General features: G+C 54.2%; 8 protein-coding genes across 8 annotated transcripts; 3 read left to right on the top strand and 5 right to left on the bottom strand.

Annotated features, from left to right (window-relative positions):
* Positions 1-665: 665 nt before the first annotated feature.
* Positions 666-7,289, top strand: J4E78_005893 (uncharacterized protein; the record flags this gene model as incomplete). The annotated part of the gene is made up of 2 exons (XM_049366508.1): positions 666-6,285; positions 6,643-7,289. 2 exons carry the CDS (start codon positions 666-668, stop codon positions 7,287-7,289), a joined length of 6,267 nt encoding a protein of 2,088 aa, XP_049222234.1.
* Positions 7,290-7,900: 611 nt separating this feature from the next.
* On the top strand, positions 7,901-10,152 carry J4E78_005894 (uncharacterized protein; the record flags this gene model as incomplete). Its single annotated transcript, XM_049366509.1, has 4 exons — positions 7,901-7,904; positions 8,088-9,148; positions 9,473-10,099; positions 10,141-10,152. 4 exons carry the CDS (start codon positions 7,901-7,903, stop codon positions 10,150-10,152), a joined length of 1,704 nt encoding a protein of 567 aa, XP_049222235.1.
* A 471-nt stretch (positions 10,153-10,623) lies between these two features.
* J4E78_005895 (uncharacterized protein) lies at positions 10,624-11,735 on the bottom strand (the record flags this gene model as incomplete). Its single annotated transcript, XM_049366510.1, is given in 3 exon segments — positions 10,624-10,994; positions 11,010-11,642; positions 11,669-11,735. The coding sequence occupies 3 exon segments, from the start codon at positions 11,733-11,735 to the stop codon at positions 10,624-10,626; spliced, it is 1,071 nt and encodes a 356-aa protein (XP_049222236.1).
* Positions 11,736-12,158: 423 nt separating this feature from the next.
* On the bottom strand, positions 12,159-13,615 carry J4E78_005896 (uncharacterized protein; the record flags this gene model as incomplete). The annotated part of the gene is given in 4 exon segments (XM_049366511.1): positions 12,159-12,749; positions 12,801-13,283; positions 13,332-13,596; positions 13,611-13,615. The coding sequence occupies 4 exon segments, from the start codon at positions 13,613-13,615 to the stop codon at positions 12,159-12,161; spliced, it is 1,344 nt and encodes a 447-aa protein (XP_049222237.1).
* Positions 13,616-15,121: 1,506 nt separating this feature from the next.
* MCCC2 (Methylcrotonoyl-CoA carboxylase beta chain, mitochondrial) lies at positions 15,122-16,957 on the bottom strand (the record flags this gene model as incomplete). The annotated part of the gene is made up of 2 exons (XM_049366512.1): positions 15,122-15,419; positions 15,474-16,957. The coding sequence occupies 2 exons, from the start codon at positions 16,955-16,957 to the stop codon at positions 15,122-15,124; spliced, it is 1,782 nt and encodes a 593-aa protein (XP_049222238.1).
* Positions 16,958-17,378: 421 nt separating this feature from the next.
* On the bottom strand, positions 17,379-18,129 carry J4E78_005898 (uncharacterized protein; the record flags this gene model as incomplete). The annotated part of the gene is made up of 3 exons (XM_049366513.1): positions 17,379-17,807; positions 17,855-18,015; positions 18,063-18,129. 3 exons carry the CDS (start codon positions 18,127-18,129, stop codon positions 17,379-17,381), a joined length of 657 nt encoding a protein of 218 aa, XP_049222239.1.
* Positions 18,130-19,863: 1,734 nt separating this feature from the next.
* On the bottom strand, positions 19,864-21,511 carry J4E78_005899 (uncharacterized protein; the record flags this gene model as incomplete). Its single annotated transcript, XM_049366514.1, has 3 exons — positions 19,864-20,848; positions 20,896-21,250; positions 21,454-21,511. The coding sequence occupies 3 exons, from the start codon at positions 21,509-21,511 to the stop codon at positions 19,864-19,866; spliced, it is 1,398 nt and encodes a 465-aa protein (XP_049222240.1).
* Positions 21,512-24,413: 2,902 nt separating this feature from the next.
* On the top strand, positions 24,414-25,469 carry SHO1 (Transmembrane osmosensor; the record flags this gene model as incomplete). The annotated part of the gene is made up of 4 exons (XM_049366515.1): positions 24,414-24,509; positions 24,567-24,722; positions 24,774-24,896; positions 24,945-25,469. 4 exons carry the CDS (start codon positions 24,414-24,416, stop codon positions 25,467-25,469), a joined length of 900 nt encoding a protein of 299 aa, XP_049222241.1.
* Positions 25,470-25,569: the final 100 nt, after the last annotated feature.

A 25,569-nucleotide genomic window follows, 5' to 3' on the forward strand; every position in this document is an offset into this window, starting at 1 on the left:
TAGAGCTGCCCGGAAAGGAGGAGTATGGTAAGCACGCCAGGACTCGGACATCGACATTGTGGGTAGTAGGAGATCACGGTTAACCGCCGCATTCCGATTGCAAAGGGTCTTGGGCCATGTGCTTTGCGCCTTGTTCAAAATATTCACGTTCGGCCAAGCACACCTCGTTTTCATCTTCGTTCGTCAGGGTCTCGCTTCTCTCACTTTCCACCCGCTGGCGCTCCGTTTGTCCACACGCCCGCCAGGCCTCGGCGTTGAACGAGCGCTTTTCCACCGCTTTCCCTACTATAGACGGAATCGCCCACCCGTCACCTCCTGCTGTCTCACTCCCACCCACCCCTCACTTACTGGGTCTCCGTTTGTCGCCCGCCTGACCTTCGAGCGCCTCCCCACCGCTCTCTTACTGGGGACAAAATCCTCTACTTGTCACCTCCTGTCTTCTCTCTCCCACCCACCTACTACCCTTCTCAATTCTACTCGCCCTCTCTTTCTGGCTGCAAAAGCCGCCCCACCATTTTCGCATAAGCTCTACAATCGCTACTACATCTATCCACTCCGCTAGCGACAACATCAGTGCGCTGAGAGCGAGCGATTGGGCAAAGGTGAGTAACCTCATTATCTGCAGAGAACAAATGAGATTTCTAACATTCAACGTGGCAGTCATCATGCGCGCTCACTATCTCGTCGCTGGCTTGCTCGGCCTCGCCGGCCTTGCCTTCGCCGTTCCTACTCCCGAGTCCACTGCCGTCTCCCTAATCCCGACCTCCCAACCCGCCGACGTCACCGACCTCGAGTATGTTGCCCCCGAATGTAACATGGGCCAACAGCCAGACATGTGGCTCGCGGCTATCTGCGGCAACCACACCAACACGAGCACCATGCCTAAGACCTGGCTCGGCGTCTGCGCACTACTTACCGCCGGCGTCGCGCATGAAGTCACAACCACGGTTCAAGACCCTGGTCTCATGTGCAGATTCTACGACGACAGCGACTACTGCAACAGCGACTTCGTCGTCGCTACCCTTACCCACCATTTCCGGATCCCGTCGGCGATTGGCAAGCAGATCAAGTATGTTAGGTGTGATAAGGCGCCGCCACATGGGGACTCTGGTGAGATTGAGGGTAGGGCTGACGATGCTCTTCTGGCCGATACTCCTTTTGTTCTGGGAGCGGAAGACATCAAGCACGCCGAAGATGATAGCGCTCTTCCCATCCACGACGCCCACGACGCCGACCGCACCCAACCCGAAGACACTTCAGCTTGGTCCCCATCCCCCTGTATGAACCCCGGATCGGACTCCTACTTCTTGATCGTGTGCGGCGGTGGTAACGCCAACTGGATCCCCAACAATTGGATGAACGCGTGTGTGCGGCTGTCCGATACCGTTGGGCACCACGTCGGTACTGTTATTCAGAACGCGCACATCATGTGCAAGTATTACGACGACAGTAACGAGTGCAATAGCGACTTTAAAGCGTACTCCGACAATTATTCAGAGGACATCGAGATCTTTTCGTATCCACCCCAGGTCGGAAACCAGCTCAAGTATGTCAAGTGCAAGCAGGGTGAGTGGCGCAGGGGTATTGCATCTTCCTCCGCCTGTATGAACCCCGATGCGAGCCACTACTTCCTGTCCATCTGCGGCAATGGCAACGCCAACAACATCCCCAACAACTGGATGAACGCATGTGTGTCGCTGACCGATACTGTTGGGTACCACGTCGAAACTCTTACTCAGAATGCGCGCATCACGTGCAGGTACTACGACGACAGCAACGAGTGCAATGGCAACATCGAAGGGTCCTCCACTACTTACGAGAAAGAGGAGAGCTTTACGATTCCACCCGATGCTGGAAACCGGATCAAGTATGTCATGTGCAAGATTGGTCAGTGGCGCAGGGACGTTGGTGAGATTGAAGCTCGAGAGATCGATGCTGCTTCCGGGTCACCGGAGAAGATTATCGACGCCAAATTCGCAAAAAAAGCCTGGGCCTGCCAGAATCCTCTCCCAGGCATAGCCTACCAGGTACTGCTAGTCTGCTCTCAGGCCTACGCCCAACAGGTTCCGGAAATTCACCAAAAAAGCTGTATGAGGCTGGCAGACCCAGTTGCGCTTCACGTCGACAGTTTCCTCCAAGACGCAAATATGACCTGCGATTTCTACGACAGTAGCAACGGATGTTCCGGCAAGCAGATTTTCCACTCCACTACACGGGAAGAGCAGTATCGTTTCGATATTGATTCGAAGTGGGGAACTTGGATTAAGCATGTGAAGTGTCGATGGGACGATACGTGGTACCAGACTGGTGGGATTGAAGCTCGAGATGTCGATGGTACTTCCTCTCCAGACATTCTGGTCGCTCCAAAAGTCGTGGTCGCTCCAGACACCGACGTCTCGCCAGACACTGATGTCTCACCAGACTGGGCCTGCATGAACCCGTCCCCGGATAACCAATACTTGGTTGTCTGCAGCCATGGCGTAGGCCAACTCATGACCAACAAGCTCTTGGGTAACTGTCTGAAGCTAAACAGCGATATCGCGTATAACGTCGATTCTTTCATTCAAGATCCAGGTCTGAGGTGTAGGTTCTACAACGACCGCCACTCAGACTGCAAAGGCGAACCCATTTACACCGCTCAAACTCTGGACAAGCAACACCTATTCAAGATCGATGCGAAGTACGGGACTAGGTTCAAGTACGTTTGGTGTTACAAGGGCGACCACCAGCTGAGCGATGTTCCTGCGCTCGAAGCTCGAGTAGCGGATACGTCTCTCGAGGCGCCATCTTTCGCGGTCGAGGAACCGTCCGGGCTCATCGCGCGACTCATCAGCGATACCGGCTACGCCTTTGAGTATCAAAAGAACTTCGCTGGGCTCTGCATCAAACTCCCGGACACGGTATCTCGTCATTTGACGCACGCAGCCTTGGTCGATCATACCGTCTGCAGGTTCTACGAGAGCGGCTGCTTTACTCTTATTAAGCCTCTCTTCACTGCAAAGAGCGAGGCCCCCTACACCAAAGTTCCTGTGCCATCGGATGTCAGCAAGAAAATCACCCACGCTGTCTGCGGGCCTTCGTCTGCCCCACACAATGAGATCGATGCGCGAGCGGATGCTATATCTCTTGAAGCTAGCCCGACAGCCACCTCTGCAACAACGATGGCCAAGGAGTTCCTAGCAAGGATCTACAGCAGCACAAGCAACATGGCTGTTCTCAGCGACAAGAATAGAGCCTGCGTTCGGTTCAACGACGATATGTCCCACGATGTTACCAAGGTAGAAATGGGAGCCAACACTCTCTGCGTGTTCTACGACAACGCTTGCAGTCGAGCTGGATACCCCGTCTTCACCTTTTCGACCACGGAGGGGTACTTCAGTCGAAACGTGCCAGCAGATGCTTCCAAGCAGATTACCCACGTCATTTGCGGGAAGAAAGACACTCACGCTGCGATCGAGACACGAGCGGATGCTACAACGGCAGCTCCGGCCCTCCTTGCGAGAATCTTCAGCAGCACAAGCTACACGGATCTCCACACGCAAGGCGACGACCGAGTCTGCGCTGGGTTAGGAGAATATATTTCCCATGATGTTACCAAGGTAGAAATGGGAGCTCACACTCTCTGCGTTTTCTACGACAACGATTGCACCCTAGCCAAATACCCCGTCTTCACCATTTCGACCGACAAGGAGCAGTCTACCACTCGAGACATGCCAGCGGATGCTAGATGGAAGATCACCAACGTCCTTTGCGGGAAGAAAGACGGTTATGCCAACGTCGAAGCGCGAGCGGATGCTACAACGGCATATTCGGGAACCCTTGCGAGAATCTTCAGCAGCACGAGTCGTCATGCTATCCTCAGGGAAAACGGCCGAGCCTGCGTTATGTTAAGAGATCGTGTTGCCAACAGTGTTACGAGTGCGACTCTTGGAGCTCACACTCTCTGCGTATTCTACGACAACGAATGCACAGCCAAATACCCCGTCTTCACTATTTCGAGCGATAAGGAGCAGTTCACCACTCGAGACGTGCCAGCGGACCTTGGCAAGAGGATTACCCACGTCCTTTGCGGGAAGAAAGACGGTTGGGCCAACGTCGAAGCGCGAGCGGATGATACATCTCTCCAAACCACAGCCCAGAAGACGAAGATGGCCCGAGTCTTCGGCGATACAGCCGACCTGTACATCTACGACGACAACGACGCGGCTTGCGTTGCGCTCAGCAAGCATGTGGCTAATGACGTTGTCGGAGTACAGCTAGAAGCCGGCATTCTCTGCGTATTTTACACCAATGCCTGTAATATCGCCAAGTTCCCGATTTTCCGCGCTTCTAATGTTGGGCCCGGTACCTTGCATGTGGATATCCCGGGGTATACTGGCCGCGACATCTCACACGTCGCTTGCGGGAAGAAGCATACTCTTGATGCTGAAATCAATGCGTGGGCGGCTAGTACACCGATTGTCGATGCCCGAGCGGAAACTACACTCACTGTCGATGCGCAGGCGGTTACTACACCCATTGTTGACAGCACGGTACTGACGACTTTACACTTGGACGGCCCGGAAATTGCCAGAGTATTCAGCAAGACTGCCATGTTTGGCATTAACGACGAGGACGCCAATACCTGCATCCCACTTGGCGACTCCATTGCGAATGATCTTTTCGCTGTGGCTGTACACGAAAACGTCCTCTGCAGGTTGTGGAAGGACAGCTGCGATGTAGCCAAGGGTCCTCTGTACCAGCTTCACTCGAACAAGGGGGATGTTGCTTCTAAAGTGCCTTCCGACATTGGCAAGCAGCTTACTCATTTCATGTGTATGCGTACCAAGCCTCAAGCTACAATTATCACGCGAGGCGCACTAGACACTTCGATGGCCGACCCTGGAGCCATGGCCTTTCTGTTCAGCAGCGCTTCCCAGCTTGGTATCTACGATGAGGATGCTAAGAAGTGCATCCCGCTTGGCGATTCTATTGCGCATGATCTCATCGCTGTGGCTGTACCCCGAAATGTTTCCTGCTCGTTCTACAAGGACAGCTGCGATGTATCCAAGGGTCCTACTTTCCTTGTTGCGTCGGGCCAGGGGCGTGGGGATGTTCATTACGTGCCCGCGGAGATTGGTGAGAGGCTTACTCATGTCGTTTGTATGCGTACTCAGCCTTCCGCTGACATCATTGCGCGAGAAGAAGGTCGGTCTACCGAGGCCCCGACATATCCGAAGAAGTCTTCTCGAGCCACCGACATCACGATCACTCAGCATCTTCATCCAGAGAGCGGATATAGCCCCGTACCCCTTCTAGTCGGCGATCTCTTCGTCTGCTCTTGGGAGCACGCCAATGGCTGCTGGATCATGCATACACTCAACAAGTGCTTGGACCTTCCACCACAGATTGCCTACAACACTATGTACATCGAACAGTCCAAGGGGTCGTTCTGTAAATACTACAGGAAGGCTGGATGCATGGACGGCGACGAGTTCTGGCGCCATACCTCGGGGCCGGAGGATGTGGCTCAAATTTCCGGAGATGGAATCAAGAATCTCGCTAGCGCATGGTGCGGAGGTACCGGTGTGACATCTGAGATGGAAGTCGTTTCTCATGACCATCCTATTGAAATGGTCACCAACGTTGACTCTTCCATCTACGCCAACGATATCACCAAGCGCGATTCTACCTCCACGGAATGGACACCCGCATGGACACTACCTAGAGCCATCCGAGTAGGCGAAGTATTCGCCTGCTCCGAAGACCAGGCCTCCGGCTGCTGGTATATCAACGCCCCGAACCAATGCACCAATTTCCCGACCCAGGTCGCCCACAAGTCCAAATTCATCATCCAAGGTAAGGGTACATGGTGCATGTATTACCTTGAGCCCGGCTGCTGGGACGGCGACGAAGCTTGGCAGCACACATCGCCTCCCACAGACCACACTACCTTTGGCGTGAAGACCAACGTGGTCGCGAGTGTGGAGTGCCGAGCTGCTGGCGCGACTGCAAACGAGATCACCAAGCGCGACTGGCCCCCAGGCTCAACAACAGTCTGCCACCAAGCGCACTACCAGTTCTGTACCGACAACGCCATCAACGCTATTCAGCAATGCGCCAACTTTGCTCCTGCGGATCAGGGCCCACTCTCGATTATCCAGTATGGCGGCGCGTACTGTAAGTGGTACCGCGACTTTGGCTGTGGAGGCGGAGAGGACAAGTCGCCCATGAGCATTGATTCTAGGGGTGGAGAGCAGTGGGTTGATGATTTGAGCGTGGAGAACAGGTTCAAGAGCGTCAAGTGTGAGACGTATCAGTGGTAGGCTTGGGGCTTACTGCGCGTCTTCTTGCGGATGTGATTCGGAGGCGAAAGTAGCTTCTTTGGATATCAGGTAGTTGGATAAATAGAGGAATGAAATGTCGTTCCCTCCATCTTGTCATTCTGCATGTCTTCGTATTGACTTAGGCTGCAAACTCATTCACTTTTTCCCTACGTTGACGTGACTTGGAGGATTCTGGCCCGGTAAGCGTGTCAGTAAGGCGCACTTGACATGTGCGCTTTCCCTTCTTCGGTTAGCACGAACACGATCTAGCGCGTCCCAGGGAACCAACCCTCCTACCCCGCGAACTCTCTCTCCATGTTTCACGACGTGTGAGTAGACATCGAAATGGATAGCCCAGCTGATCTAGATGCCTTCTTCGCCTTTCAGAACAGTCAGTTCGCCACAGACCACGCATTAGACGATGGCAGCTTCGCCGGCCTGTCCGAAGCACTGGCAACCTCGAATGCGGCGTCTTCTCAATACAATGAGACCTGGATGATGGATCGGTCGCTTTTGGATCTATCGAACCATTCCACCGCCTCTTCGTCGCCTTTCACGCCAAGCGCATCGATATCCCGACCTAAGCTTGGCAGCCGCTTCTCGCGAGAAGTCATCCGTACGCTCAAAGACTGGCTTACTGTTCATCAAAAGCATCCTTATCCCAGTGAGGGCGAAATGATGGCACTTCAAGACCGAACGGGATTGAACAAAGCGCAGCTTACAAATTGGTTCGCAAATGCCCGTCGACGCGGCAAGGTGCAAAGTGTTCGTCCTACTTCGCCGCAAGTCAAGAACTCGCCCACTTCTCCAGTGGATATCATTCCGAGGCCTGGAACACCTGCTGTTAGGATGGCGTCGAATCATAAAGACCCTATGCAGCGTTGGGTGGAATCGCCGCCGGAACATGAACCTGCTGCGGTTGACGACATTGCACGTGCGATGGCTTCTACCTCACGTGAGTTGCCCAGTCGTGTAATGAAGTGAAATCGTCTTGCTGACCGTGTCTAGATGAAGATGCTGGAGACTTTGCGTACCATCAGCCATGGGAATCACCTTATGCCATGTCTTCGGCAAGCAGTGCAAGAACCTCCCAATCAAGCGAATTCTCAGGCCATTGCTCATCAGGGTCGCAAACATCTCTCAAAGTACGTCGCGCGCCGCGGAAGAAGCGGGCCACTCGACGCCGGCGTCTTGACACGGAGAGAACCGCACCCATTGGTATGCCGTACCAATGCACATTCTGTACTGAGGTCTTCAAGACTAAGTATGATTGGCAACGTCATGAGAAGTCACTTCATCTACCTCTGGAGAGATGGATCTGCGCACTCCAAGGCTCTCGCACTACCAAGGAGTCGATCGGAGACCAATGCTGCGTCTTCTGCGGCGAAGTGCGACCAGATGACAAGCATATTGAAGCCCATCATTACTCGGCGTGCCAGGAAAGGAGCTTACAGGAACGCACTTTCCACCGGAAAGATCATCTGGTTCAGCATCTGCGGTTGGTGCATGGAGTTGAATTCTCTGAGTGGTCGATGGCGCGCTGGATGCTACCTATACCTGATGTTAGGTCAAGATGCGGGTTTTGCGGTACTACCATGAGTACGTGGCTTGAGAGGACTGATCATCTTGCCGACCACTTCAAGTCTGGTGTTACGATGGCTAGTTGGCAAGGTGACTGGGGGTTTGATGCGTCCGTTATACCGTTGGTCGAGACTGCTATCCCTCCTGGTATGATCATCATGACTTTCTGATTGAAGGTATATGCATACTGATGACAGCCAGATCTCATCGACTGGGAACGAGGCACTCTCATTCCCATGAAAGGTAGCGACCCATCCTGGGGTACTCCACCAAACGCATACGAACTGCTTAAAGTCGAGATTGAGTTCTTCATCCAGCGATACTTCGACAAACATGGGTACTTGCCAGACAATGACGCGATGCAGCTAGAAGCATGTCGCATCATTTTCGCAGCCGAGACCACTTCCGTCATGCACGGACCAGACACAAACCATCTCCACGAGGTTTCGTGGCTACGAGACCTGATGATGTCATCACATGAGCTGACTGAACACGCAAGATTCCAGCCCGTTAGATCTTCCCGCGAGAGCAGACATTTTCCGCTACGGATCAATGCCAAGGATCATCTCTTCGAACAATGCCCTTTAGAGGCGCAGCTTCGTGGGTTTGTAACTCAGCGCATAACGGCTGGCGAGACGCTTGACGATGCGCAACTGCATCACGAGGCATGTCAGATTGTTCGGCGCATGGAGCAAGAATCTAGTACTCCATCCGACGTTTTCGCAAATTGGATCGTCAAAGGCATCTACTCGGGCACGAACTGGATATCGCTCTTTAAACAACGCGCAGGTATCTCTGATGTTGTATCCACCGACATTCCGGCAGATCATGGCTTGGGCGAATTACTAGACCTCTCGTGGCCAGCCTCGCCTCCCAAAGAAGCATCCACTTCCGCTCTCGGGACCGCAAGTCCGTCCAAGCAAACCCACGACTACTTCACTACGCTTCCCACTTTCTCTGAAGAGCCCATACTCTCGCCTGAATCTACCGCGCAGACCGACATGTACGGTCGTCTGCGATCGCTGCTACCCGACGACACCAACTTCTACAGGATATTTGACAGCGACATGCGGAGATGGGCCGCGTCAACGCTCTCACCGAAGAACCCGAATTGTCACGTCCCTTCCGATGAAGAGATACAGCATCAAGCGCGATGGATAATGTATGATGGCGACGACCCGTGGAACCAGACACCTGCGGACTTTCCGAACTGGTTGTCACGGTTCAAGAGGGAGGTTGGGATTGTGGCGAATGACGAGGGAGTGAATCCTGGTGATTTGGTGATGTGAAAGCAGTGAACGGACGCTGACATCAATGATTTGTTGCCGCCTAGAAGTACGTCGACCTTTCCAGAGCTCGTGCGCATAAAAGAAGGCTTGGATGCTTGCTACTGAGCACTCCCAGAGATTCATAATCCCTTACACTCACCAAGGCAAAGCATAATCTCTCTCAACCCTCCGCATCACCGCGTGGCAATCATGAGCTCTCTACTACTGCGTGTATTTCGGCCCGTGCTGACCTCATTCTTTGAGTATTCCGGCTATCCTTTTGTCATCAGCTCTCCAAACCAACATACACCCTTCCAGTCGATTTTTGGAGTGTCATCAGCAACCCAGACCGAACCTGCTTCATCAGGCCAACCTAAGAACTCCCACGATGAGTCGCCAGGCCCGTTCCGCCTATTTGCACTGCCAGGGGAGCTCCGCAACATTGTCTATGCTCACGTTCTCGAAACGGATGAGGCTATCCTCATGGCACCATATTTCAAGGATGGAGCTTTACACCAGCGTCTGATCCTGGATGACCCGGCGACAAAGTTGCGGACGGATCTGAACCAAATGAAATTCGTCTGTAAACAACTCTACGAGGAGACATCAGCTCTACCACCGACCCGCTGTCCGGAACTGATATTCCCTCTCCGCAAAGACACCCCCGAATCCGCTTCTAGCATATGTGCAGGATACATGGCTAGCTCCAGACCCGAGCAGCTCAACAAGATTCACCGCATCCACGTCCACGAGCGCGTTGCATACAGACAGGGTCCGTTCTCAACGGACATCTTCGACCCTTGCATGGACCAGCTTGTCACATTCGCCACCCAACACCCCAACACCTCGATCCAAGCATTCCTCCATGCTATCGACCCAAAGCTATCCAACGACACATCCAAATTCCCCATCACAGGCTTCTCCTACGAAATCGCTCGCAAACAGGTAGAGTTTGGATACTACAGCACTTGGTACGACATCGATAGGGTTCTGGATGAAATGGCTGAGATATGGTCGGACCATGCGTTTGAGCCACAGCCTTTTCCCAAGAATTTCGTGTTTAGGCTGGGATGCGGGGTGAGGTGGTCGAATTGGCAACAGTGGGTTGGGCATGAGTTCCCAAGGCCTGCACTTACGCATACGGGGCCTAATTATACGGGGAGGTATGACATTTGGTTTTGTGGTCATACGTGAGGCGGGTGATGGAGGTAGTGGGGTGGAGTTTGAGAGAGAAGTGTAATGAGATGGATCTATCGGTTGTTACACATTCGCGCGGTCAACTGCTGTTCAATCGTACCCTCAACTATGGTATTACATTCATCACGACGAGGATCACACGACTGTTAATAATAGGGGCATGTGCTTCAAGAGCATTCTGAGATGTTGTATGTTGCAGATATAGAGCATCAATATCGCAATATGGCCGACTTTAAACTCTCTGGTATCTGCGCATCCTCTTCTAATCATCTTCATTCGAAATCCTGATTTTGCATAGTTCCATCGTCAACACCGCTTTCCTTTTTAACATCAACCCCAACCCCTTTCTCCTCCTCTGCGCTTCGTTGAGACTGCCGCTCGCCAATCATACTCAGCAATTTGATCCACTGTTCAACATCCGGATAAGCCTTCCAGTCGCCTTCATGGCATGTGTAAACTCCCCCTGGCCGACACCAATCTTCCTCTTCGGGAACGAATTCAAGGGGTTGGATGTCCAGCGAAGTAAGCAGCCAGTCCATGAAATCCGAATGCGCCGTTTCCACATTATTGACCAGTACGGAAGCTCGAGCAAGGTATCGCGGCCTCAGAGTCAGCAACGCGAGCATGACCGGCAAAGCGAGGTCTCCAAAAAACTTACCTATGCGCCTGATACGTTCAGTCTGATAGTCGTAGTATCCAACCAACTCCTCCCCAAACATCTTGTCTCTCAATCCGTCGCCGAAGTCGGGAGACCTCCCCTTCCCCCAACCCGTGAGTTCAGGAAAGACAGTAGGGCAAAGCCCACCATCCATCAGGTTCTTAAAATGCACCGCCGTATGGCCCGGCCCCCGGATACATCCATGCGCCAAATATTCATGCTCGCCATGATACTCACCCGGATCCAAAAGATGCGGCACCCACCAGATCCTCACCTCGCCATCCAGCTTCTCGCGATCAATCACAGCAACGTGAACATCTCTATACTCCAGAGAACAAGTATACGCATAGCAAAGCACCGTGTGAAGAGAAGCAGCCCACGAGCTGAACTCAGTAAGCACGTCTTCGTCGGCGGCGAAGTGGGCTTGCACCATGGCATGCAGTTCTTTCTCCGGTTTTTCGTAGAACCCAGTGACGGGCCTGCCGTTCATGTAGCCTCGGGGTATGATCTCGGTTGCGTTGATGATGGAGAATTCGCGGCCGCCGCCGCTGGATTCGTCGAAGGCGCGGAATAGGTAGCGTGGAACGCGGTTTCGCATGGCTAGGTTTACGGGTCGAGTTAGTTGTACGGGGGCTGTAGCTGCTGGATCGCTATCTTACCTTCGAAATGATCCTTTCGCTGGCCGGCGGTCTCTTCGCCATCAGGACTCTCCGCGTGTAGAGGCATCGAATAGGTGTCGATCTGTGTGCTCATTCATATGGTTCCATGACTATATATATGATGTACGCAACAAACAACTAGCAGTCATGCGATGTTCTCAGCAGCCTCATCTCACACACTCAACATCTGCGAGATCCAAACCGCCTCTCACAAAGCAATCTTCGTAAACGATAAATGTACTCATTCATATTTCATTTCATCAAGATAGCAAATATACACACGAATCTCCCGATTCATCCCAGCCCAACCCAACCCATCCATTCGCCCTGGATTAAAAACGCCATGAAAAAAGCTTACTCATACGAAGAAGCTCAGTTGTCATCCCATCATACTGCATTCCAGCATGCATCCAAACAATGGGGTATTAACCAAAAAGCACCACCACCATCGTCATCATCTTCCATGCCTTCTTCACCACCCCACCACTCATTACATCAATATCCAGACCGACCCACCGACGAACAAAGCGAAGATGAGGATAGTGAGGATCGCCGCGCCCGCTTTATCCCCAGTGGTAATTTCGGATTGGAACTTGGGTAATCGATCGGCATCGTTTCCAGAGCCTAACCCGGGGTTACCCTCGGAAGTGCCACCGGTATCGCGTGAGTATGGCGGCGGCACCCGCTGCGCGTTCAACACACTGATGACATTGAGCGCCGTCATCTGCGGTCCCACACCCTTGATGTTGTCCCAGCCCTGCTTCCACCAACTCATACCACACTGATGGTTGCCGCCGCCGTGGTCAGACGGACCCTCGCACGTTTGCGCAGCGGCAACGGCGGACTTCTGCAACTTGGGCATGATTTGCGGCGTGAACTCGGGGGCCATTTGCATGGTGATGCCGAGCCAGCGGGCGAGGTACGCCTTAAAGGATTCCTGGTCCGCGTCGCAGACGATGTTTGCTTCGCAAATTTCGACCATGACGCCGCCTTTGTCTTCGGGGAAGAAGATGGCGACTTTGTTGATGAATTTGGTGAGTTCGTTGCGCCACTTGTCGGCGCCGTTGGTGTAGTTGTACATCTATGAACATGGTTAGTAATCGAATATGTGGTGTGGTGACATTCGTCTCACGTATGCTGCTCCTGCAATCATGATTCCGTAGTTGTAGGTCCAGGGCGTTTGATCAGCGTCGCTGCAGGGAGGGTTCGTGCTGATGCTGGTTCCGTCGTAGACTTGACCGTCGCCGGGCAGAATAGGACTGTTCGCCATCCAGTCGAATGCCTTCTCCGCCCACTTGGCATATGTGTCGTTCTTTGTGTACATGGCCAATCGCGCGCCGAGATGGAAAAGTCCTCCGTTGGATGCGGTGTTTTTATACGTCCACCCATTAAGCCACGGATAGATCTGCCAGCGCATGCCTCCGCCGCAAGTGCCATCGGACACTTCCTTCTGGTAGCGGCCGACGAATTGGTTGAAGACGGACTGCGTCATGGCGAGCCAACCGGGCTGGTCTGAGGGAGGATCTTTGAGTTTGTATTCGGCGGCGGCGATCATGGAGAAGGCCCAGAAAACTTGATCATCGTTTCCTTCGTTCTTGGACTGGTTGGAGGGCATCTACAAAGCTTAGCGACAGACCTTGCGATAGCGCATAGAGATACTTACCAGGTCTTGATGCTCACCAAATTGGTGTATCAGTCCCTCGCGGACCATCTCATTGTACTGATCGTCGCCGGTGTAGTGCCAGTAGTCGAGGAGGGTACCGAACATGGCGCCCGCCTGCCACCAATAGTAGGGTTCGTAGAGGATACCCGGGTAACCGCCGAGCACATGGATGCCCTTATCGTCGATAGTCGCATATTGCGCAACGAGCTGTTTGGCGACCTGGGAGGAGACATCGTTGATAGAGGCTGTAGGTGAGGTTAGCAGACTGTATAAGCGCACAGCATGTATGCGACGGCGACGGGTATCCTACTCTCTGAATTGGGGTCGAGCACGATGGCCTGGGTGAAGGGTCGCACAACATCTGTCGACAGCAGAGAGAGCGCCGCTAGCGCTCGCGCAGGGCTGAACAACCTCATCTCGACATGTGCTTTGCGCCTAAAACAATGCTAACGAATGGCTACCCCGCAAGTGCGTGAGACCAAGTGGGGAGGAAGCGAGATCAAGCAAGATCAAGCAAACACAAGATGTAGTGAGGTTGACCGGGGGGTAAGAGGTAGGTATCGAAGGTTATGGCGGCGGAGGAACGGCGATGAAAAGCGAATGTGAGTGGTAGTGGTAAACAGGCCCCCAGCGTTTGATGACGGACGTGACAAAGAGAGGCGGGAGCGATCGTCGTGTAGCGGAATGGCGGCAGCAACTTTAACACGGGCCTGATGGCTCCATACGCTACCCTGGCAATTCCAAGGTCGCATTCGCCGCTCGTTAGCAAATCACTGGCAAGCGGGTCCTCAGGAACGCCAGCTGCATGGAGGCTTGTCAACAGGTCTTCACAACGCAAGTCCTGGTACAGACTGCTTAGGCTCGTTGCACACAACAACGCAGATAGTGATAACTTCCACCACCGCCCCTCCTCCTCCCCTCCGCCTCCCCCACCCACCCTCGCGATCGTCGAGGCAATAGCGGAATGGCGGCACTGGAAAGGTAACTTTGATGGATTAACACGGGCCTGTGCCCCCATAGGCTACCCTGGCAATCCCATGGTCGTATTCGCCGCCTGCATCTAATCATCATGCAGCTGGCGTTCCCTCTAAGCCGAGGAAAGGCAGGTCAAGTTGTAATTCACAGCGCAAGCGCCGGTGCGAACGGCGCCACACCACCACGAACACCACAAGCGGTATCCAAACAGTGAATGCAGTCCATTGTTGGTGCTATGTGCGTGTATCTTGCGCAACGCAGCAGCAGGGCCCGGTATCCGCGTTGAAACTTCAGGACCTCTGGAACGGATTCCGCATGCCTGCGCCCCACCTGCAGGGAATGTTTGTGGCGCAGGCGCCTGACTTTGCGCTGTTTGGCCTGACTTCACCGTTTGTTTTGTTCCGTTTCGTTTCTCACGTGGGTGAACTCCCGATCTCCTGGCGCATCTATGGCTGAGTGAACCTGATCTTAAAACTACGTCAACGTCGGTCTCACACAAGCGTTTTCCAAGCAAGCTTACAGGCGTGCTTGAGGGCCGAACCCGCCTGCCCAGCTGTCTTGACGGCTCTCTGCCAAGACCTTTGCCAAGCCACATCCCGTGCAAATGTGTGGGGATTCCGGAAATTGGCGGTCATGGACCCTATTCTTAGTACACAGGAAGTTAGGCCAGGCCCTAAGGCAAGCAAGGCAAGCAAGCAGGCAAGAAAAAATGGAACACCAAAGATTCTTGGTCAAGGTCGCGAATATCATGCTTTTAAGCAGCAACCAGGAGACGCGCGTATCGCACGCGTTCTCTTACGAAGCCTTTTTGTCGTTTACATCCTAAACACACCCCAAGTGCTCTCCTTCTCCACGCCCTTGTTCTGCCCTCCACACGCCATCTGCAGGCCCATGCCAAGCACCCTCCGTGTATGTTCCGGCGGTATGATTCCATCGTCCCATAGCCTTGCCGACCCGAAGGTGGCCTCACTCTCGTGCTCGATCCGTGCCTTTAGCGCGGGATCCACTTTCTTGCCCACGGCTTCCATGACGGACGAGAGCTGTTCTGCGCCCATGACCGACGTCTTTGCGTTGGGCCAGGTGAACATAAGTCGTGGAGAGTACGCGCGGCCGCTGTGCTTGTGTTAGCAATGCTGTGTTGAGGAGTGGGACTGGAGGTAGACTTACCACATGCCGTAGTTTCCAGCGCCAGCACTAGATCCAACGACGACTGTGAATTTGGGTACGTCTACGCAGCTCACGGCTGTTACGAGCTTTGCGCCGTTCTTTGCGATACCGCCCTTCTCGGCGTCCTGGCCGACCATGAATCCTGAGATGTTTTGGAGGAAGATGAGGGGAATGTGTCGCTTGCCGCATAGCTGGACAAAGTGCGCGCCCTTGAGCGAGCTCTCGCTGAAGAGAATGCCGTTGTTGGCTACGATGCCCACGGGGTGACCGTAGATCTTCGCGAAACCAGTCACTAGAGTAGAGCCGTACAATGGCTTGAATTCGTCGAAAGAAGATCCATCGACGATGCGTGCGATGATCTCGTGAATGGGGATTTGACGGCGCAGATTGGTACCGACGATGCCCGAAAGCTCCTGGGGGTCGTAGAGAGGCTCCTGGAAAGTAGGTTGCGAAGTAACAGTCTGGTTCCGGTGCCAGTTCAAGTTGCCAACGCTCCTCCGCGCAAGGACAAGTGCGTGTGCATCGTCAACTGCGAGGTAGTCTGTAACACCAGAGACTTCGCTGTGAAGCTTGCCTCCACCCAAGTCTTCCGCTGAGACCACCTCTCCAGTCGCTGCCTTGACGAGCGGTGGCCCGGCAAGGAAAATGTGACCCTGATTCTCGACGATGATGTTCTCGTCGCTCATACTAGGCACATAAGCACCACCCGCGGTACACGGTCCCATGACAACACTGATCTGCGGGATACCCATGGCCGACATGCGCGCTTGGTTGTAGAAGATGCGACCAAAGTGGTTGACATCTGGGAACACATCTGCTTGGTTGGGCAGATTCGCACCGCCAGAGTCGACGAGGTAGATGCAGGGTAACCGGTTTTCTTGAGCGATCGTCTGGGCTCGCAGATGCTTCTTCACGGTGACGGGGTAGTATGTGCCTCCCTTGACTGTAGCGTCATTGGCGACAACCATGCATTGCACACCGTTGACTGTGCCGATGCCAGTGACGATGCCACCTGCAGGCACATCATCCTCTCCGTACATGTTGTACCCTGCCATCTGGCTCAGTTCGAGGAACGGCGTGCCCGGGTCAATCAGTGCAGAGATCCTGTCTCTGACCAACATCTTGCCCCGCTGTATATGCTTGTCCCGAGCTTTCTGAGGTCCACCTTGCGCGATCTTTGTGTGTAGGTTGACCAGGTTCTCGGTTGCCTCGTCCATCTGGCGCTTGTTCTCTTTGAAGTCCGCATTGCTCGTGTCGACGTTCGTGGGGATCACAGACACGGCTTCGGCATGGTGAGAATGCGTAAAGGTCGCGGTGTTTCGAACTGTCTGGGGTGTGGCCCGCGATTGGGTGTGCGATGGTAACGTAGGACGCGAAGTGGATGAGAGGAGGCAGCGTTGTGTTTGCGATCGGGCAACTACTGAGGGTCGTACAGAATGCTTGAGTAAGGTCAAAGCCTCTCTTGAGGGTGCTCTTGGAACCATTCTAGCTAGAGAAATAAGCGCTTGAAAGGTCGTAGCAGTTCAGACAGCCCTCTGTGCGTATGTGGGGGGAAGTTGCTTTGCGCGTATTCACGACGCGATGTAGAAGGTGCTATGGATTGAGGGACGTGTTGGTAAGTTACAGCTCGATTATACTGCCCAAAAGAAAGTGTGCAGAAGAGAGGCAAGAAGTTCCCGGCCTTCCGCTTCGAAGGAAATTGACCTCGTTGTTTGCCGAAGCGCAGTTGAAGCTGGGGTTCGGATGACATCTCAAGACCGCTGTTAGCCGTACCGCGGCTCTGCGGGGAAACCGCGCTAGTCACTCATCAAGCAGGTACCAAAACACCTTGACCATGCATCGTGATGCGCAAAACAACATCGTACCGTGTCTCTGAAGCTAGGATCAAGTATCCATGCCTGCTATCTACAGCTTCTCACTCTCAACCGGCACCTCAACCACCTGATCCAAGCCCTCATACTTCGGAACATCAAGATTATACTTATCCGCCATCTCGGGGCTCAAGAACCTGCCACCGAGGAAATGTCTCCCAGTGAACTTCTTAACCAGCGGCTTCGGTGCAGTCAAGCTGATGAGAGCCGGTGGCATGAAGCCCTTGCCAGGTCCAGAATCCCGAGGCCCGTCCTCGATATCCCACGATGATGGTGCATCGACGGCGAGCACAGGGACAGAGGTCGATGCTAGAGCTTCGATGACTTTGGGGAAGGGCTCGCGCACTTCGCCGGAGAAACTGAAGCCGAAGATTGCGTCGACGATGTGGTCGGTTTGCTTGAGTGCGGACGTGAAGTCTTCTGTGAATGGCACTTTGAGGTCTTCGAGTTGTTTCTTGAGGCGCTATGAAGTGTAAGTTTGTGTGAATTGGTAGTTGAATCGTAGCATACTTGATACAAGTCGTTCTTGCTTTGCTTTGGGTAGTAGATTGTAGGTTGGTAGCCGTAGTGGAAGAGATGACGGGCTGCGACTAATCCATCACCGCCGTTGTTCCCAGGGCCACAGGCTACGAGGATGCGCTTGCCTTTGCTGAGGGGTTGAAGTTTGAAGACTGAATCGTCAGCTTGACGGAGTGGATTCTACACACTAACAACGTACCTGCTTGGGAAACAGAGAGGCCCGCGAGTTCCATCAGTTGATCGATGGAGAATGCGCCCGAGGACATGAGTTCTTGGTCAAGCGCAGCTGCGCTTTTGGCCGAGAGAGTCTGCAAAGTAAGATCAGCATTGATACCCAAGTGAAGATCTTGGGGAATCAACTCACGCGAAGAGCCATCGTAGAATGTTTGAATCGGAACAGTTTCGTATAGTGGAAAGGGGAGACGGTGGTTGTCGCAACATAGATACCTGGACACCTTCACGGTGTTGCCATTACATCACTGCTCCGGGATGAGGTGATCGCAAAGATCATGACATATCACCACAACGAAGCGCAACATCGATTTCAAAGTCAGCATCGGTATACAGAAGCATTTCCTAGTTTGCTTATGAGATGTCCAAAATATACTATACTTGAATGCGTGTATCGGAGTATACCACCTCGCACGTGCCCACGCATCTCGGCAGATCCTCGGAGCAAAAAGATATACCCAAACCACCAACCAACCGCCCGCGCCGCTCGCGCAGTCGTCGCAACAGCACCAAACCTCCCCAGCACAACACCTCACCATGGTCTTAAGAATCCGACTCGCCCGCTTCGGCAAGAAGCACTCTCCCTTCTACAACATCGTCGTCGCACACGCCCGGTACGTCTCCCAATTCCATCCAACACTCCCATCTCGGGAGTCCGCAAATACTGCAACCAGCACATGCCTACATGTTCTACTCCACCGCCCAATTTCAAAATCATCGCTCAGATTCAATTATCAAGATTTGTTCACTAATAAATGATAACAGCACAGCGCGCAACTCCCGCCCCCTAGAAGTCCTCGGCACCTACGACCCAAAGCCCCAACCACCACGACCCGGCGACACCCACGGCCGCCCCTGGAAAGACATCAAACTAGACCTGTCGCGCGCGCGCTACTGGGTCGGTGTCGGCGCCCAGCCCTCAGATACCGCGTGGCGGTTGTTGTCCATGGTGGGGATTCTGGAGCCGCAGTATAGGGTGGGGAAGATTGCGGGGATGGTGGTGAAGAGCGGGAGTGCGAGTAAGAGCTTGATTAATCCGGTGGGTGAAGGAGGGGGGAAGCCGGGGGTGAAGGTGGAGAATTTGGAGGGCGGGACTAAGGAGACGGCTTCTGCTACTTAGGTGCTTGGGTGCGCGAGTAGCGTGGGAGGATTGGGTGGATGAGAGGTGGAGGGCGAAACGAGAGAAGCGTATAGGATGGGCACATCAAGATCCATCGAATGGTATACGAAACATGCCGTATGAGTGACCCAATCGAGGCGGTTTCCAGGATCAAATGGGCAAGGAAACGTGCACAACACAGCAACCAGATTCTCGCTCTTGGAAAAAAGAACATCAGCCTTAGAAGATCAGCAAAGGCATGGCATGGGGAAGCTTACGTTGAAGAGGGCTGGTATTTCAAATCATCTATCCTAGCCCACGAGAGGCTATGTCCGAAATGTATAACTTGTAACAATGCAACAAACATCAATATGCGGAGTTTGACTTTCGAGCAACGCTTCGGAAGATCAACGCAGTGACACAGCATAATGGAAGTATTTCTTGAGAAAAGAGCGGTACGATTACTATTTCGCTTCAAACTACGACAAGGCTACACATGTACCTGTACAACCCGTGCGAATACAACAAAACCGTCGAAACCATCGACTTGACTCCAACACCAGGGCCATTCCATGCCATCCGTCCATCCAGTCTAATAGATAAGCCCCAAGCAAATAACTCCCGCTAAATGCAACACCATCTCCCCAAACGCAACAAGATCGAACCATCTTCAATGCGCCGCGACCAAAAAGGTATTCGTAATGAGACAAACGACCATAACAACAACACCGTAAATGCTCAAAGCAAGCGCCAAATTACGCAATAGGCCCCTTCTGAAATCACGATTAAGATGTCCCTCGCTCGTAACGTACCCCTCCGCCTCTCCACTCTGATACTCATCTTCGTCGTCTTCGTCTTTGACAAGACGTTGGTGGTGCGAAGATTCCGGATCAGAGATCTTATAGTAGAACAACCCCGGTAAAATGAAGGAAATCGTCGTAGAACCCGTGCTTCCAACATAAGCCAGTACTTTCTCCAGGCTGGAAACGGTCATGGCGGTGATGAAGGAGAGGATGATGAGGACGGTGGAGATGACTGCGAATTTGAGGTCGCTCATCTCGCTGCTCTTGGGGGCGCCGGGTTTGGGCGTGTTGTTCATGAGTGTGTTGCGTGAGGGGCTGCTTTCGCTTTGTTTGCGGCCGCCGGGGCGCCACTTTAGACATGCGTCGATGCTGGCGCGGCAGGGGTGGATTTGGAGGGGGTAGGAGAACATGACGAGGATGACGATGGCGAGGCGGCCGATGGTGCTGGCGGCGGCGGTGGGGTACATGGAGACGATGTTGCCGTGGATGTTGTCGCCGTAGGATAGGTAGCCTGTGATGCCGGTAAGGATGTACAAGCCGCATGCGCCTCCGATGGAAGCGAAGATGACGGTGGTTGTTTGGAAGTGAGAGTTGTCGGCTATCTCGTTCAGGATCGAGAACATGTTCTGGTGGCATGTGTAGGCGAAGACGATGACGGGGAAGGCGGCGAGTGCGGAGACGGGGCCCGCCCATTCGAAGACACGGACGTTGCCGCGGTCGGCTATCGTGTCGCCTTTGAGGAAGTGGGCTACGACGAGTATGACGAGGTAGGCGATCGAGAAGAGGGCGATCACGCTGGTGTATTTGAGTGAGTCGAGACGGCGCAGGAAGGACAGCGGAATGACGATGAGCCTGGTTTGGTCAGTATAAGGCACCTCAGGTTCCTGCAAACAACCTACATGAATGCCGTGATCCAGAACTGCCTGTCGACCAGAAAGGTAATGTCTCCAGCGCCTGGCGCAAATCCTCGAACCACACCCGGCATCAGATCTCCGATGATGATAAGATAGCTGACAGCGACGCCGAAGCACTTGACTGCGATAGCGGCGTCGAAGATGATAGACAGGTTCGGGTATGTCATCTGAGAAAGCGTCGCAAAAGAGACATGTCCGCGATCAATGTAGCGGGCGCATCGCGTCTGGAGGTAGAGGCCAAAGCCTGCGGTTGTGCCAGCCCATGCGATAACGAAGATGCCGAGGAAGATGCCCATTTTGGAGAGCGCGGAGGGCATGGCGAGGAGGCCGGCACCGAGAACTGTAGACGGTCAGCATGGTGTCGTGTGGGATAGCTGGCATGGGCATACTGGTGTTGGCCAGGTTAATGACACTGGATATCCATGTTGCCTGGCCCTTGAATCCGACGTCTTGTTTTCCTCTGCCTCTCCTACTTGGGTCAGCTTTCGTCCGATAAGAGATATACGAGGCTATCGTACCGTCGCCCTCTCAGCGACCCGGTACTCGAGGTCATGGGGTCTGCGTCTGCTGGCTCGGGGCCGATGGCGGAGTAGGAAGCCATGCTCTGGGGTGCGAAATGCGCGGTTCGTGTTATTGCGCGTTCATCCGTTGCGGGTTGGCGGCGGTGCTATCTATATTGCGATGACGAGCACAGGCAAGCGAATGTGATGACAGAGCTATGGAAGCTCGAGCTGATAGTGAAAAGCGAGGGTGGGAGTGCTCCGCTGACGTCTGGTCTCGAGGCCCCATAACCCGGGGGCTTATCAGCGGCCGCTAAAATTAACATCCGCTCCGCTCGAGGTACGCGCCCGCGTTTACACGTCTAGGCGAACATAAACACCGAATCCAGCACAACCATGGACGAATACGAGGAGGCGGTTCTGTTCACATTCTCACTGCTGGAATCGCGGTTGGATCGCCTGGAGTATATCCTGGGCGGCCCGCAGGACAACACCAAGGACAAGCAAAAGACCATCCCGGATCGCATACACAGGATCGAGCAGTCACTGCAGCAGCTCGCGGGCAAGACTGCGCTACTCGACGAGGCCAACAACTTACGTACGCAGCCCTTGTCTCCCTCACTATTCGAGGCTAACGTCACCAGTGAGCAAGCACAAAGATGTCCTCAAGACACAACACGACGACAACGATGACGGTCCTCCCCTCGACAACGCCCAGAAAGCTGTCTTGGTGACCGAACGCGCAACAAGCTTCGCGACAACTGCGTCACAGCTCCAAGCTCTCGAAGACCAGCAGATACCCACCACCGATGGCTTCGCCAAGTTAGCCGTGTTGCGACCGCGCATTGCTGAAGCAGAAGAACGCCAACTACAACAAGCACTGAAGATATCCGAGCTGCGGAAAAGGAACGGCTTGCTGAATCAGCGGTACCAGCAGGTCATGCTCCTCGGCGCAGGAAGATGCTGGGTCGACTACGACGAGAGGCTCAGGAAGGCCCTGAGAGCGCTTGTGCGGGAGGAATATAGGAGAAGGCCTGCCGAGGAGGAAAAAGGCGTGGCACGCGAAGAAGAAAAGGGCGAGGAGAGCGAATCTGAGGAGGACGAGCTGTGAGAACTGTCAGCATCACGCAACAGTTCACTGAATCAAGAATGCCACGCTCGGTGCCCTCAGTCTCCGCGCAGAAGCACCAATCGCCTGCTGAGACACCGTACGTCCATTACTATTTTCTCAACCACGTTATGTTGACGGTACGTGGACTTCATGCGTTGCGCAAATACCGACGTCAGACGGTTTCAAGGCGTGGCTGACAGATGCCAGGTGCTTCACGTGTAGCTTGGGCGCGCTCGTCACAGCCACAGCCGGTACCCGCGACCGTCATTCTAGTTTTGCACATCTGATAGAGGCTCAGCAGTCTGGGCGGGGCATGTGGACCAGATCAGCAGCGAGCATGTGGAGCGGTGTCACCATCGTTGCAGCGATCCAGAGTCGCGCATGTTACAAAAACGACGCGTTGCCTCGGATCAAGCAAGCATCCGAAAGTGACATATTGCAAAACAAACTTCCCGATCATGACGACGGCCATGGGGAAATTGATGCGTGGTACAGTAACGTACGTCAATTGACCTTTGCACCACCCTGACCGGAAACACTTTGCCATGTCACAGGTAGCAGTCGCAGATAGTTCAAACACGAAAAGAGTTTGTAAGCGCCAGCTTTTTCTTGCTGAATGATGTAAAGTGAGGTCAAGTGAGGGTCTCAGCAACTTTGTAGGGCTGCGGAGGGTTCGGTGCCGTAGCACGGCGTTTCATGACCGTCTCGTGTCAGCTTGGTGACCTGGCCCAGGGCCCCGAAGCGTAATGGCGCCGACAATGGTCCGGACGTCAATTTCCTGGCTCGCCTGGGAACTACTGCGCCTAGACACAGCTTCAGCCGCAAATGGACGCGGCGCACGTGTCGGCTACCATGGGTAATCAAGACAGGCTATGGGGAAACGTGGATGGCATGCCTTGACGGCGACGCAGGGTGCACATGAGATTAGCCAGACTTGTGCAGTGGAATTGCAGCTGTCAGACCAGTTGTGTATGACAGCAGCGGTGTAAATTGGAGATTTAATCAAAGTACCACATTTCGGACGGGGATGTCCTGTGTGTGGGAGGGTTCTCGGGGTGTTCTTGAGTGACGAGTCGAGGATGCATGATGAGGCGTCGCCATGTATTGGGATCCCTTTGAGCGACGTACCTAGGTGGTACTAGCTGCGCCACGTCTTGGCTTGGCGTATTGAAGAGTGGATGGGTGAATGAGTGAATGGCCGTGAACAGCTTGACATTGTCGAACACATTGTCGAGCAACAGCCGGATGAGATAAACACAGCACTGAGCAAACACACACAGTAGAATCTGTCTGTGTACGGCGGCTCGACGGGCAGAAAGGCACTAATGCACTAAACGCGCGTGCAGCTGTCCAGGCCTTTGGCTGACGGGCGCGGTGCCATTTTAATCTCTGCACAAGTGGGACCCGCAGCGCTGCAATCCCCGAACAACCCTTAGCCATTCCAGCCGGCGCGGCCAATCGAGAACTACTGGGAACCCAAGGTGAAACCGTCGCATCTCTCGCTCTGCTCCCGCCCTCGCCCGTAACCCTCCCTCGACACCCACCGCCTGCTGCCATAATCCACCTTCACGCAGCCGCCAGAGTCGCAGAAGCCTTGCGCGCCCACCAACACTGCTGGTCACTGGACGCCCGCCTCCCGCTGCTTGCGCCCTGTGCACCGTTCGCTGCCCTGCACAACTCCACCAACGCGCCGATATACTGGCCCAACGCCCACAACACTCTTTGACTCTCGACATTCACCCATAATACCGCATCTTGCACCCACGCTCTTTCCCGCTCTTCCTGCTCTTCCTGCGCCCGCGATAGCATAGCTTAATCGCCCCTTTCCCCGCCGCTTTCACCAACACATGCCCGCTTACGGCTCGCTGGGCGGCTCTCCTTCACTACGCAAAATGGAAAACGGAGGCTACGGCCAGAGGTCCCAGGGCTTCAGCATGAGCCGCATCATCGGGGATCCCTTTGCGCTGGCCACGATATCGATTGGCATTGTGAGTAGCCCGGAGTACGCGGCAGTCGTGGGATCTGGTCGCTAACGTGGTATACAGCTCGCCTGGGTCATCGCCTTTGTCAGCTCCATAATATCAGCCATCCACGGCGGCTTCCCCAACTTCGCCTGGTGGACGCTTGTCTTCATGTTCTTCTGCATTGCTGGCGTCACCGTCACAGTCGCCTCGGATGCCGAGAGGACGTATCATGTCGCAGTAAGTAGCAGTCACGGCATACCACGCGAATGCACTTGCTAATTCCAGCAGATCGTGGGCTTCCTTGCCGCCGGCCTGGTCTTCACCACCTCATCCGTCAACTCGCTCGTCTACTCGCCCGTCGCTCCCTTTGAAGCCGCGGCTGCCGGCTACATCCTCCTCTCCATGATCGCCGTAAGTCATGCCAGCACACCACCCACCAGTCCCAACTAACAAGCCCAGATCGTCTGGATCTTCTACTACGGCTCGCAACCACAAGCCAGCCACCGCGCCTTCGTCGATTCCTACGCCCTGCACAAGGAGCACCCCGGCTCGCGCTCCTCCCGCCCCATCTCCAACGGTTACACCAACCGGCCCGAAACCCAAACCGCCAACATCCCGCCGCAAATGTACACATCCGCCCAACTAAACGGCTTCGAAACCTCGTCGCCCGTCTCCGGCTACCCCGGCGGCCCCGTCGGCGCAAACGGCCGCAACAGCTCAGCCCCCCAGTTCGGCGGCATGAACAACAACGTCTCGACGCCCACAAACGACGACGCAAACAACCAGCAAGAAGCTTCCATCGAGTACCCGTACCGCGCCAAGGCCATCTACAGCTACGAAGCCAACCCGGATGACGCGAATGAAATCAGCTTCCAAAAACACGACATCCTCGAAGTCTCGGACGTGAGCGGACGGTGGTGGCAGGCTAAGAAACCAAACGGCGAGACGGGTATCGCGCCCAGCAACTATCTCATCTTGTTATAAGAGAAGAAGAAGAGAAAGGGCGCGGAGAGACTGGTTCTCTTACACCAAACCCTTCTTTACGACCCTGCCACGAATGTTTCCTTGCCTCGTCAACTTTCTA

This window comes from Alternaria triticimaculans, assembly GCF_023758025.1.
Source record: "Alternaria triticimaculans strain BMP 0046 chromosome Unknown scaffold_7, whole genome shotgun sequence".
NCBI lineage: Eukaryota > Fungi > Ascomycota > Dothideomycetes > Pleosporales > Pleosporaceae > Alternaria > Alternaria triticimaculans.